Source organism: Cyprinus carpio, chromosome B7 (assembly GCF_018340385.1).
Source record: "Cyprinus carpio isolate SPL01 chromosome B7, ASM1834038v1, whole genome shotgun sequence".
Lineage (NCBI taxonomy): Eukaryota > Metazoa > Chordata > Actinopteri > Cypriniformes > Cyprinidae > Cyprinus > Cyprinus carpio.
In genome coordinates, this window is record NC_056603.1 from 36,340,573 (window position 1) to 36,354,768 (window position 14,196).

General features: G+C 34.6%; 1 protein-coding gene across 2 annotated transcripts in view; it reads right to left on the bottom strand.

Moving 5' to 3' along the window:
• piezo1 (piezo-type mechanosensitive ion channel component 1) overlaps positions 1-14,196 on the bottom strand; it is a 100,127-nt gene that overhangs the window by 20,989 nt on the left and 64,942 nt on the right. Inside the window, exons 7-20 of one of the 2 annotated variants that reach the window (XM_042728472.1) lie at positions 13,818-14,031; positions 9,897-10,071; positions 9,466-9,537; positions 8,266-8,356; positions 8,073-8,167; positions 7,704-7,964; positions 6,122-6,227; positions 5,256-5,437; positions 5,016-5,164; positions 4,484-4,642; positions 1,936-2,042; positions 1,638-1,801; positions 1,270-1,446; positions 204-329 (exon numbers count right to left, since the gene is read on the bottom strand). In XM_042728472.1, the coding sequence (XP_042584406.1) occupies positions 204-329; positions 1,270-1,446; positions 1,638-1,801; positions 1,936-2,042; positions 4,484-4,642; positions 5,016-5,164; positions 5,256-5,437; positions 6,122-6,227; positions 7,704-7,964; positions 8,073-8,167; positions 8,266-8,356; positions 9,466-9,537; positions 9,897-10,071; positions 13,818-14,031 (2,078 nt within the window). Of the gene's footprint in view, positions 1-203; positions 330-1,269; positions 1,447-1,637; positions 1,802-1,935; positions 2,043-4,483; positions 4,643-5,015; positions 5,165-5,255; positions 5,438-6,121; positions 6,228-7,703; positions 7,965-8,072; positions 8,168-8,265; positions 8,357-9,432; positions 9,538-9,896; positions 10,072-13,817; positions 14,032-14,196 lie in introns of both variants that reach the window. The other variant, XM_042728470.1, reaches the window with a different exon arrangement.

Consider the following 14,196-nt stretch of genomic DNA (forward strand, 5'->3'; position numbering starts at 1 on the left):
TTTCTCTTTTTTTCCTCAATCATTTAGAGATTGAGATTTTACTTACAAAAAAGTGACATTTTAGACTTGAGTATACCTATAAAAATGTATAGTGATTTGAAAAACAACACACTATAAAAAGCTGAAAATATGGAGATATTTCCAGGTCAAATAGAGTAAGTATTTTTGCTTTTGCTTGTGTGAGAGGTAAAACAGAATCTCACCTTGGTGTAACCAAGGATAGTAGCATCTTTCCTAACACCAAACCAGTTGGCTGGGTCCACAGGTGCTTTATACAGGGTGGAGTTCAGCATTTCATCAGGTTGTAGACTGGTTTCATTGACCATTGGCTACAATACAGAGAGAAAAGGAGTAAATAATTTGGCCTAAACCAGCAAGTTTCCAACATTAAGTTATTTTTCTGTCCTCACTGAAAGTGAAAGCTACCAACATAATATCTTGTTGCTACATAATGTTGAATCTGTTTAAGACACTTCACAATTACCGAATGGAAAGAAACACAAGAACATTTCAAGTCTGCTAGACATCTTTTAGGCTGCAAGGCAAACTCCTGTCAACAGAATAGATTAATTACTCAGAAGAGGAAAATTTGGCCATTTATATGGCGATAAACACAAGCCTTTTTAACGGGAAGCCTGAGGAATAGCCGTAGCGTTTGTAAATCACCTGAGAATAACAATTTACTTTTTCCCAAACACAGATAAAACGCAAGACTAAACACACCAACTTCATCCACGCTTCAGGGTATTTGTTTAATTAGTGCTAAGTTTATGAGACCAGCAGGGTGCCGAGACGTAAGCATCACACAAATCTTGAGCGAGACGGTGTTGCTGTTATTAATTTTGGTACACGTGTCGGAGGAATATATGGATGGATGGATATAGAATGTCTGATTCTGTCTGAAAATTTATAACACACCTCCCCTCAATGGATAAGTTATCAAAATGTTTTGATTCCTAATTTTACTTTAAAATAAATTAATAAATAAAATGGAAACAACCAAATAAAATGCAAACATTTTTAGTGTGGTAGTTTTTTTTTTTCAATCTGACAAAATATTTCCTAATTCCTTTAATTAAAAAAATATATATATTATAATTATATCTTTATTATACTATAGCAGATGCAAAAATGTGAAGTTAAATAGTCCAGGATTTGGTCAAATGACAGAAGCCATAGTAATAGTGATGCTTACCATAGAAAACGCTTTACAACTAACAATGCATAAAGTGTGTTTGTAAGCATGTGTGTTTAGGTGTCCTGTCTTACCACAGTGCAGTTGTTGGAGTACTCCGCAGGGTTGACTACACTGAGCTGGTACAGCATCTTGCAGACGATGATGACACAAACCCAGATGGTGGAGAGACAGGAGGCCATTGCTCTGAAACGGCCGTAAGGCATGGCAAAACTCCAGAGCAACACCAGGACCAAGTTCATTGCAGATGGCTATGAATGAAGGGGGAGCACAAGAAAGTAAATACAAGGCAAGTGAAGTGTGTAACACTGACATATTATCACCTCATAACAAGATAGGCGGAAGCAGATGGATGTTTCTCTGGTGTGCTGAGAAACTACATTTATAACTGCAGGTTATAAACCAACACAATGAAATGACCTAAATATAAGAGTGTGCAGACCTCCAATAGTGCCACCCAGACGACAAAATAAGCCACAATTTTGACGATGTGCAGCTCCAATACTCTCCAAATGAAACTTTGGACATGGGTTAAGGTGTCAGAGAACTTGCTAGACAGAACCATTAGTCTGTCCATCACCAGTCCCCACTTGCTGGGTATCACCTCTGAAAACAGAGTAAGAATGCACACTAAAATTAGGGGTGTATGTTGCAACCATATGAGTATTTTGGCCAATATTAAGTTTAAAATTCCTTTCATTGAGTTAAACCAGCACAGAAGCAGCATTTATTACTCTCACCCTCAACCTCTGATGGATCATCACCCTGCTCTGTAATGAGATCTTCCTCCTCAGATCTTACTTCCTCTGTGGATTGAACCAAATCTGGATTCTCTATACCTTTCTTCCTGTGGGGAGATCAACAACAGCACTGTCAGATATAATAATACAAATAATACAAAAAAAAAATCAATAAAAAAATAAAAATTCACAAGTCATATCTCTTCAGTGTCTCAAATATTCTCAAATATTTCTCACAGAATGCAACTGGTTAAATGGAGAAATAAAAAAAATACCCTGGGAATCTGCATCAGATAAAAAAATAAAAATAAAATAAAAATAAAAAAAACGCAAAAGACACATTTTTACATCAAAATATATATTTAAAAAATATAGTCAGCATTATTAATGCTTTATATAATAGGACTGGGCTACACAGTGTTCTTGTTACACATTACATGTACACTATAGTGTTTAATGGTTTAAACCTCAAAATTAAAATTGACTTCAACATTTTTAGATATTAATTTCTGAAATGTTTCTAAGGCCTTGTTCTGCTATTTTATTTTTGCATGTGGAATAGAAAGAAAGGAAAAATAATGCATCACTAACAATAATGCAAAAAAAAAAAAAAAAAAGCAACACTAACAATATACCAAATTTTACATTATAACATGCAATTACACATTTGACTTATTTAAAGTATGCATCTAAAATAAAAAATGTTTAGTACAATCAAAAATATCTCAGCCTATTTTTAAGATTTACACATCAATTACATAACAAACCTAAAATACACTAATTTAATAGAGTTAACTTTAGTTAATTTAGCTAAAATTACAAAATATAAAGGAATTTGCAATTTGGAAATAAAATGTGAAATATTAATAATGCATTTCTAATAATAATAATAATAATAATAATAATAATAATAATGAATTTATATGCAATTGTTGTTGTATTAAAAATAAAAAATACAATCCCAAATAAATTAATAAAACTTAAGTTATATTAAGATATGTTTGGTAAATGTTGTTGTAGTTGAATAACAGGTACATTTGCAAATAAAAGTGGATTTCCTTTTTTTTTTAATCAGGTTATAATGGAGTTAATTAATATTACTCAGTGATTAAAAGTTTAATTACACTGTAACAAGGACACCTTAAAATAAAGTGTAATCTGGGGATTTCAATCACTTAAAATATGTAATTGTGATTAATCTCAATGTTAACACATTCATTTTCTGTTTAAGGCATGTGAATTTAATAATATGTGTAATTAACACGGTCAGAAATTGAGGACAACGCTCCAATAAATGTGCGTGTCTATATGAAAAAAGCACTGGACAAAAGTAGATTTATTTAAACACCTGACTTATAAAACTGAAAATGTGTGCTCCATTACAGTACTGCAGCTTTGATCAGTTTGTATAAGCTCTGAATATTCTGTTTCTGTTTTTTAGGGCTGCCCCCTACATGTCATAGTCGACTAACCGTTACTCAACGAGAAGAGTTCGTGGTCCCACACAAAGTGCATGGCAAAGTCCATGACAGACAGATAATTAACGGCTGGTCTACGTGGTAATACATTGGGCAGGACAACCAAATGCTCACCTATCATTCATCAACGTCAAATATGGCTTTTCATCTGAAAGATTTATGTAGTAGCAACTTTATATGGCAGCACAATCTCACTGCATGACAGATGGAGGCGCTGGTGCAGTCACTTGCTCTTAAAATTCTCCATCATTTTTGGTCATTCAGATAATATAATACATCTTTCAAATCTATAAAGACTCTACATTAATTTGTGTGCACAATAACAATGAAACATTGCGCTTTTGTAAAATAATGAAAGCAATCATGATGCGCTTTCTGCCGTCTCGGTCTCTGTGAACCTGAGCACATCACTTGTGTATACTTGCCTTTACAAACATGAAAAATATATCTATAGTGAGTGAAATGTCTACTTCTAAATCAAACAATTTAAATAGAAAACAAACATTCTCAGATTATGTAATCCGTATAAAACATGCATAAAGACACATTACTACTGTGGAGATGACGAGTCAGTGTTGCTGCCATCATCTCTTAAGTTAAAACAAAGAAAAGCACTAGTTTATCAAAAAATTAGTTAACCCTATGTATTCTTCTTGCTGTTTTTCCCTGACACATTCATTATTATTATATCTGGCAGTGCGCTGTGGAAAGCTTGAGCCCTTATTAGGCTATATAGGCAATTAAAGGCTCATTATTATGATTTATATGGTTTATTAATAGACGTGCGACTAATAGTCGACTAATGCTTCAAATGAACGACTACTAGTCGACCAGAAAAATCTTTAGTCGGGGGCAGTACTACTGTTTTATTATATTTTTGTTGTTGTTGTTTTTTTTTAATATTTAGACATGTCCCAAAAGATAATGAAACATTTATGATGAAAATTGCTAACTTTTTTATCGTTCAAAATAATAAATGCCTTTTAAATTACACTAAATCCATTTTATTTTGGTTAATTAAAATTAGTCTAGAATATATTTATGCATTTGTTCAGAGGTAGTGTTCATACCTGTGGATGGGTGTGACATTCTCCAGATCTGTGATCCTCATAAAGGGCTTATGGAAGTAGTGAAGCTGTAGAATACAGGCCAACAGGAAGAAGCCTGGGATCACAATACTGGTGAAGAGCTCAGACAGTTTAAATGTCTCCAGTCCCATGTCAGCCAACCTAAAGATGGAGAACCATATGCAATTATCACAAGTAATGTACCTAAAAACAAAAATTCCAACATCACTCACTCGCCCATATAACATTCCAAACCCATAAGACTTTCCATAGAACACAAAACAAGACACTATGCAGAATTTGTATGTGACTACAGTCTTTTGAAGCTTTTTTCCAGCTCTTCTGAAGCTTAAAGGTCCCACATTCATTTACTTTAATTGTGTTGAAAAGAGCAGCAAGAACATTCAAATAAACTTCTCCTTTTGGGTTCCACAAAGACATAAATTAACATGGGTTTGGAATGACATTAAGGTCCTTCTTTTCATATATCCTCTGAAACACTCACAAATAGTAACCACTAAACCAAGGGACATACTGTTGTTCTGTGAATCCAGTGAAGTTTCCCCAATAGCCTGGAAAGTCCTCAAACTGAAAGGTGTATATAGCAATGAGCACCACCATGGTGTAGGCCACCACCAACCACCAGAAGGCCTTCAGCAACCTCCTCCAGAGAGAATAGTACACCTATGGACAGAGAGGTTTTTTTTGCTCAGTTTTATGACTAAATTTAAAGAACATTATATCTCATACTGTATGTGTGCTGGTAAAAGTGTACCTGATACAGGCACAGGCAGAGCAGAAATAGCAGCATGTAGACGATCTTGTAGGCTACAAGCTTTCCTGCAAAGCTGACCATGATGAACATGCCTCCACACACGTAGATCCAGTACTTAGCGTACAGACTCATCACCAGCCCACCAAACACTTTCAAAATCGACTCATTTCGACCTGTGCTCTCTGAAAGAGAAAGAGAGAAAAAACACTCTTAAACTACACTATCTGTGGAGAAATGAGAAACCCAAAAATAAAATAAAAATAAGAAGAGTTTAACCACTCAAAGCAAAAGTTTTTATGACTTTGTATATAAAACCCTAATTAGTAAAAAAAAAAAAAGTAAAAAGACCACAACGGTTTTTTTCATATACACTACCACATGCTGTATTACATACCGGCTAATAAATTACAGAAAGTTTAGCAAGCACTTATCATCAGGTAAACGTCAGGTAAACAGCAAAAGTCCACAGGCTTTTCAAAACGAAAACAAAAAGAAAATTAAAACTAAATTGGCTGTTGGTGGCAGTGTGTGTGCAGGCCAAAAAAAAAACCAAGAAACGGGAAGAATAGATGAGGTGGGGCAGAGGGGGAATTACGAATTTTTTAATGATGATTAATAGACAGTGATATATGATTACATTTCCTGAACTTTCTGAATGAATCAGAAATAAATATTCTTTTCTTATACTTCCTGGCTTTGTGGTTAGCACTCTTGTTCCAGATAAATGGCAGGGTTTTCATATAGAAGATGTGAGTCTGACTCTTGTCCCCGGGGCCAACATTTCTTCCTGTTCTCTCTACATTTGATCTATCAACAAAATGGCACAAAAAGCAAACAAAATTGTCTCTCCTGATGTTCTCGCTCACCTCCAGTGGTGACCTCCTGCAATGGTGCAGTTATTCTCTTCTTCCTGCTGAACATGTCCTTTACAGACTGTCTCAGCAAAAGCCAAAATGTCAACGTGAACAGCAGCTGAGGATAAAGAGAAAAAGAGTGAAGCAATATTTATGTGTATTATGAAACATCAAAAGAATAATGACTGATCATGTGGTTTATGTGTGGCTGGATTGTGTAAAGATGTAGCAAGTCAGAACATATTTTCCCATCTACATTTCTGACTAACTTTAATGTTTATTGCAGCCATCTATATCCCAATACATACCGCATTTTAGAATTTGAAATTTATACAGAAACTTTGTGCATTCTAAACTAAAAGCAGTGCATCCCAACTCATGTAGGCACACCAACAATACATATTCTACTTTTTTTTAACATCCATTTCAGGACTTGAAGTCTCCACAATCTGGTGAGCTGAATCAGGTGTGTTTGAGTAGGAAGACTTTTAAAATGTGTACTGTTGGTGTGCCTCCAGGAACAGTGTTGGGAAACACTGCATTAAAGAAACATTTTAGGTTCAATACAAGTCAAGCTTGACAGCATTTGTGGCGTTATGTTGATTACGTCCCCCCACCGCCCCCCCACAAAAACTACTTCTCCCTTGTTTTTCTAAAATGAAAAAGATGAAAAAAAGTATGAGGCACTTACAATGGAAAGGAATGGGGCCGGTTTATGGAGGATTTAAAATTTAAATACAAAAACGCGAAGCTTATGATTGTATAATTTCACAACAATTCATCTGTTAAAAGTTGCATATAATTTGAGATATAAAGTTTTTCTCATCAGTTTTACAGTCATTTTAGGGGTTTTTAGTACAGTATTGTAAAATTGTATACAACTTTACACAGAAAAGACTGAGCAATTTTTAAAACTATTTATGTTAAACAAATTTGTTTATGTCTTGTGGCTATCCTACTGAACCAGTGATTTTACTGTATATAATTTTACATATTGGGCCCATTCACTTCCACTCTAAGTGTCTCACTGTAACCCTTCTTTAAAAAAAAATTAAGATTAATAAACAGTAATTAATGATTTTGTTTCCTTAATTTTGAATGAATCTAAAGTGAATATTATATGCCTATAATAAATGGCATGGCTTTATGGCTGGCACATATGCCAGAGAGTTAATGTGGTGGATGTGAGTTTGAGTCTGGTCTGTGTCATCCATTTCTCTGTAATTTTATAGTCATTTTAGAGTTTTAGATATAATGTTGCTATGGACATGATTGTATACAACTTGTATTGTTTATGTCTTGTGGCTATACTATTGAACCAGTGAGAATCTTATTGTTCACTTACAAGCCCCCTTCACTTCCACTGTAAGTTCTTCCTTTTTTCTTTTTTATTTAAAGAAAAGGAAGCCCAAGTCAAAATTAACTTTCCATTATGCTGTAAATGCTTATTTGAGCAAACTTCTATTTAACCCAGAATGTTTTCTTTTTAAATAGCACCTTGATTATTATCCAACATCAACTAGTATTGCACAATAATGGCAGTCATACTAAAAAAAAAAAAAAAAAACATTTGCCAGAGCTTCACTGTCCTTACCATGGCTCCTAAACGCAAACAGGGGTACTGTGCTCGGTCCAAACCCAGCTGGCGCAGGCTCATGGTGCCAATGTGCTGGGGCAGTTCTGTTTCTAGGTCCATGGCCCACACATACTGCAGGCAGCAAAGAACTAAACCATACAACAGAATGAAGGGAGAGCAAAATGTGGCAAAGCGTTGACGTGCCCGCAGCATCCAGATCACACATGACCACAGCAGCAGCACAAACGTCAGCCAACTATGGTATGTTATACTCCACACCTGCAGGGGCAAGAACAAAAACACATTATTTAAGGTGTAAAGTATTGCTCAGACAATGAATCAGCACAAAGCTTTACATCTACAGACAGAAGAGAATATTTGTTTTACCATCATGGCTATGAGGGCACAAATGTAACTTTGATGCAAGATCATTCGTCCCACCAGACGAAGAGGATTATCGGCTGCAGCCTCTCCACTGAGCCCTGCACAAACAAACATCACAAGCTCAGAAATATACACACAGATTAAAGGTAAACTGTCATCTTCTATAAGTGTAAATGCACAATGCAAGGTGCCCTACCTATGTCATGCTGGCGTGAACCACTGGTCACAGTTTCTTTAGACATCTGTGATTCAGACAGAGGTGACTCTCCCGAGGTGAGAAGTGTTTGCTAAACAAAACAAACCAAAAAACACAATGGTTTCACACAAGGACTGCATCCGAGACTTTTTTCATAAGTACTCAATCTGACTTTTATTCCTTTAATTAATGAAATATTCATTCCACATCATTGTGTTATCAGGTACAAGGTGGTTAGGTGAGAATATTCAGCAGGAACACACACTGCCTTTTCTTAAAGGGATATTCAAGCCAATGCATAGTTCCAAACTTGTTTGACTTTTTTCGGATATTCAAGCCAATGCGTCAATTGAATATTGATTGTATATAAAATATTTTGTTTGGTATCTTTGTTGGATATACAATACATTGTATGGTTGAATAATTCATTTGACTATGAAATCAATGGATTACTCCTTATTTGAAAATACTTTTATTATAGCTACTGTTCATATAAAAATGTACATCTATAGATGGAAGAGAATTGACATATTCCAAATGTGCTCCATTGTAATAACATGTTGATTGATTTTAGAACTTTGTTTTTTTTTATAATAAAAATACTAAAATATAAATAAACTTGTTTACATTCATACAAATACATATTTTATACCACTTTAAAAGATAATTTGATGATCATTATTAATACAGATTTTTTTATTATTTACTTTTTGTCATTGCAGCCCTATTTCACACATTACATAAAAGCTGTGGAATTAGTTTGGCATTAGTTTGACGCAACTGAACTAATCTGCAAGCTTATGTTACATCTATGATACAGCACTGGGAAGCATTGCAGTGAAGTTTTATAGAGATTAACATGCATTCTGAACACTAAAAGTTGCCACAGACATGGATGTACATGCTATTTAAGGATTTTATTATTGTTATATTTTTTATAATCAGCACTGTTGATTAACATACTCCCATTTGATTGAGAAGACAAATCTGAGTAAATATACTTGTTTTAACACAAATTGGGGGCTCGTCCAGGATATTTTTTTGTTGTCAGGTAGTTTTAGTAAAAGTTGGTCAGTAGTACAAGTTGTGTGTTTTGTGTTGTAGGTAGAATAGGTAGGAAGAATCATAGGCAGAGTTTGTAAAGAACCACAGTGATTCAGGTATTACCTTAGTGTCATCTCCATTGCTATGTTTACTTGCCTCCCAAGGCCTGAGCTCCACTTCCTCTCCAGCCTCACCCTGTACTGCTTTAACTGCTCCACCCTCATTGGTCTCCACAAACAGAAAGACATTACATCAGTTAATATATGAATCACCAACTTACCCAATCTCCATTATTGTACACAAACAATGTGTCAAATATTATTCAGTGGCTTACAAGGGTACAAATGTAATGTGTTGTTCATCTTGTTCAAGGAGCTTTTAAAAGGACAGGTCAGCCAAAAAAAAAGCAATTAAATTCAGTGAACAGCTTTATATATATTGAAATAAAATGTCCTTTTTTAAACTTGATATCAACTGGTTGGAAAACAACTTGGACACTCTACTGATTCACTTAAGGTAACGATGACAGAATTGTCATTTTTGGGGGAATTATCCCTTTAATTGAACAAATGAGTGTGTGAAAGCACCTTGTCTGTGCGGCCAAGACTGTAACTGCTGATTTTCAGCACTATAGTCACAGAGATGTACAAGAGGAAAAGAATGCCAGGATTGACGTACACCGGCCAGTCATGTTGTGTGTTGAGGTTGATGTCAAAAGAAGAGCAGTTTCCAGGCTTTATAATAGCCTTCAGGCCAAACAGTCTGAAGTAAAAAAGAAAACACAAAAAATAATAAAAAAAAGTGAGTGAAAAAACATGCAACCTTTAACTTTCTATGGTATTCTGGTCACTACATATGGCCCAAATCCCTTTCAAGGAAAGTTAGTTTACTCGGTGACCATATTTACAAAGCCTACTAGCAACTATTTCAGGCATGCAAAACCAACTTCTATCTACTTGAATAGGGACATACCAGAATCTCAAATACTCCTTGTCAAACTAATATTTAAATAACATTTCAAATTAGCAACAAAATCTAAAATTACCTTTGCATAAATGTTGTCTCTTATAGTGTTAAAAAAGCATATAAGTCAGGTTGCTCCACCACCAGTTGGTTACTGGCTCTTTTATTTAGAAGGCAGGACTTCATCCATCACATTACGTGTTGCACTTTCTCCCATTCTGAGTAATATGAGTGAACTGCCTTTGTATATACACTATAGGTCACTATAGGCTTGGAAAAATTATGATTTTTTAAAAATGTTTCTGAAAGTCTTATATCAAAAATATTGTCAAAACTGTAATATTGTGAAACATGATCAGTTAAATAAACTCCTGGAAGGGGTTGAAAACCATTACAAACTACAATTCAACAGTTTAGGGTAAGATCTAAAAAAAAAAAAAAAAAAATCCATCAAAATATATATATATATATATATATATATATATATATATATATATATATATATATATATATATATCAATTACTCCCCCAAAATGCATTAAATTGACCAAAAGTTACATAAATTTATAATGTTAAATAATATTTCTATTTCAAAAATTAAGAAGCAAAACCTGTTTTCTACATTGATTATAATTAGTACCATTATTAACAATTGAGCACCAATAATAATTGATAATAACCATGCAGCAGACGGGCTTATGTTTGTTCAAATTTATGTACAGTACAATAGTAATAGTGATGCTTGCCTCTGCACACACTAACAGTCTTAATCTGACAGCAGTGTGCATGAAACATTTGGTATGTGACATGTTTAGGACAATGATGTATTGCAGAATTTGGTTTTATCTGACTGTGACAGCTGTGACAGTTATCTGCAACAGCAGAGAGGTCAGAAGTGATTTGTGTGTCAGGAAAAATGCATAGATCCGGCAACCTCACCAACCAGGTTTTACGGCCAGTAAGTGTAGGTGTCACTCTCCAGATATCTAAAGCTTAAGTCTCAGTATTGCTTTTCAGTGGGTTATGCAAGGCTGGCAGGATACGCCACATTCACCTCCCCAGCCTGAGGCTCTATTTTAGTCCAGCAATAACTCTCGCATTTACATCACACCCTAACTTAACACAAGCCTCATGTAATGAACATACATGAACACAGAACCTCAACAGGCCAGACTGCTCATTTAAAAATATGGACAAACCATAGTAGAGTAAGATGGGGTAAGAAACTTGAAATCCTATTTGGAATGCAAGTAATGATATTTGCATATGAACTGTAACTTTAAAGGGATACTCCACCCCAAAATGAAAATTTTGTCATTAATCACTTATCCACGATTTTAGGTAATTTGGATGAAAACCGGGAGGCTTGTGACTGTCCCATAGACTGGCAAGTAAAATACACTGTCAAGGTCCAGGAAAGTATGAAAAGCATCGTCAGAATAGTACATCAGCCATCAGTGGTTCAACCGTAACTTAATGAAGCGGCAAGAATACTCTTTGTACGTGAATAAAACAAAAATGATGACTTTATTCAACAATTCGTCTCTTCTGTGTCACTCCACATCAGCATAGCGCCATTTTGGAGAATCTGAGTAGTACGCAGATGTTTGTTTTTTTATAAAATTAGTATGCTGATGCGCTGTTCTCTTTAAAATCAAAGCGCAAATATATGTAGAAAACGTATCCTTGTGGCATGGCTGACACAGAAGTGCGTAAGCTGCCTGCGTACTGCTCAGATTCTCCAAAATGGCGCTATGCTGATGTGGAGTGACACAGAGGAGGCGAATTGTTGAATAAAGTTGCCTTGGTTGAATAAACGTTACCACTAATGGCAGATTCTGGACTATTCTGACGATGCATTTCATACTTTTCTGGACCTTGACAGTGTTATTTTACTTGGCAGTCTCAAGCCTCCCAGTTTTCATCAAAAATTTCTTAAATTGTGTTCTGAAGACGAACAAAGCTTTTACGGGTTTGGAACGACATGGGGGTAAGTGATTAATGACAAAATTATCATTTTGGGGTGAAGTATCCCTTTAAGATCACTGAGAAATAAATATAAACATTAACTGAAATAAAACATTACAAAAAACTGATAAATTATAAGTCAATGATACTAAAATAACACTTGACAGATATATCTTGGTGGCATGATGTTATTATTTTTAAAATGTAATAATATAATTCATGGGGTTATTATTCAATAATTCCATTTTTTATTTTGAATAAACAGTTATTTTAAACTTTTTATTCATCAAAAAATCCTCAAATAAGTTTAAAATAGAAGTTAAAATTGAAGGTTTTGGGTCAGTATATTTTTTCTTCTTTGAAAGAATTTTTATATTTACTATATTTACTTATATTTCTACAAAAGATTTCTATTTTGAATAAATGCTGCTTGTTTAACCTTTTTTTCCCTTGCTGACTAAACGTATACTCTTTTTTTAAATATTACCCCAAACTTTTGAATGGTAGTGTATTATGGTTGTCAACTGATTTCAACATCATAATAAGAAATAAGATAAAATCATTCCATTTTAATTTATACTGTTATTATATTATGATGTGTTCAATTAAAATATGGTCAGTTTCATGTGTACATATTCATATGCTTGTGTAAAAGTCATAGAATAACTTTACCTATCAGATGAATCTCTTTCACTGGTATTATACTTTGTATGTCATTGGTTGTTCAACAAAATTGTCAAAACAATTTTAAAATATTGATTTAACTCATTTAATATTTTACATTGATGACACTTTAAAAAAAATATATAAATATAAGAATTATATATAGCAATACTTTTTATGTTATGTAAAAGTTTACCCAGAGGGGCTTTTTGCCAAAGATAAATTTTGCATTTTGTGCTACGATAACTAAACTAGAAAGATGTGTTTATTTATTTTCTGTCAATAGCACATTGGCTGATGCATCATCATTCTTCATCTAAAGATGTTATTATTCTTAAGGGGGAATCTTCTCTCATCTTTCCATATTGTTTGAAGCACACTGGAGAGCAATGCAATTCCAATGCTATATGAATGTGGCCATTGTAGAGCATCATGATACAAAGTCAAAGTACAAAGGTACCATAATACAGCCACAGTACTACCAATAATGGTCACTGTGATTTTCCAAGTAGAACAAGTTCCTGGATCAGCATTCTCTTGTTGGACCTGGAACAAGATTGTCCTAACCTCAACCCTAACCATTAACTTGATGATTCAAAACCCAGCCTTATGCTTAATCCTAACTCAAACCATACTGTTTGATAGCGATGTTACCCTAGAACCAACAAAAGATGTTGATCCGGGAAATGTTGTCCTACTTCTAAAAATCAAGGTAACTGGTCATTGGTCATTGGTTTACAGGAATGTTGTTCCAGGACAAATAAGGATGTTGAACTAGGTACACATACTACTTCAACAAATCAGAACAATTTTCCAACAACAGGACAGTGAAAATGATGCCAAAATGATACAGATGTAAAACAGCATACAGTACAGTGAATGTGAAGGGAATTGAGAGTAATGGACAACTATACCTGGCCCACAGGCCCGCTGGGGAGAACATGTCTTGTGCAAATGAGCTCTGATACAGGTAAAGACACACCAGGTGTCCCCCTGTGAAGAAAGCCACCATCACGCACAATGCATTAAATCCCAGATGGCTGATGGGAAAGTGGCAAGCCCACCATGTGCACACTCCAATAAAGAGAAGGAAGTAGAAGGCAGAGAACGCAGAGGGTAAAGTGATTCCTGGAAAGAGAAAGACATGAATTCAATTCCAATTTACATAAACTTTAAAATTAGACCCGAAACATTCTCTACACAAGTGCTTCTATCTTCCAAAGCTTCACTTAACAAGGTGCATCATCTGAAATGCATCAGAGCATAATTCAGAATATAAAACTAGTTCTTTTG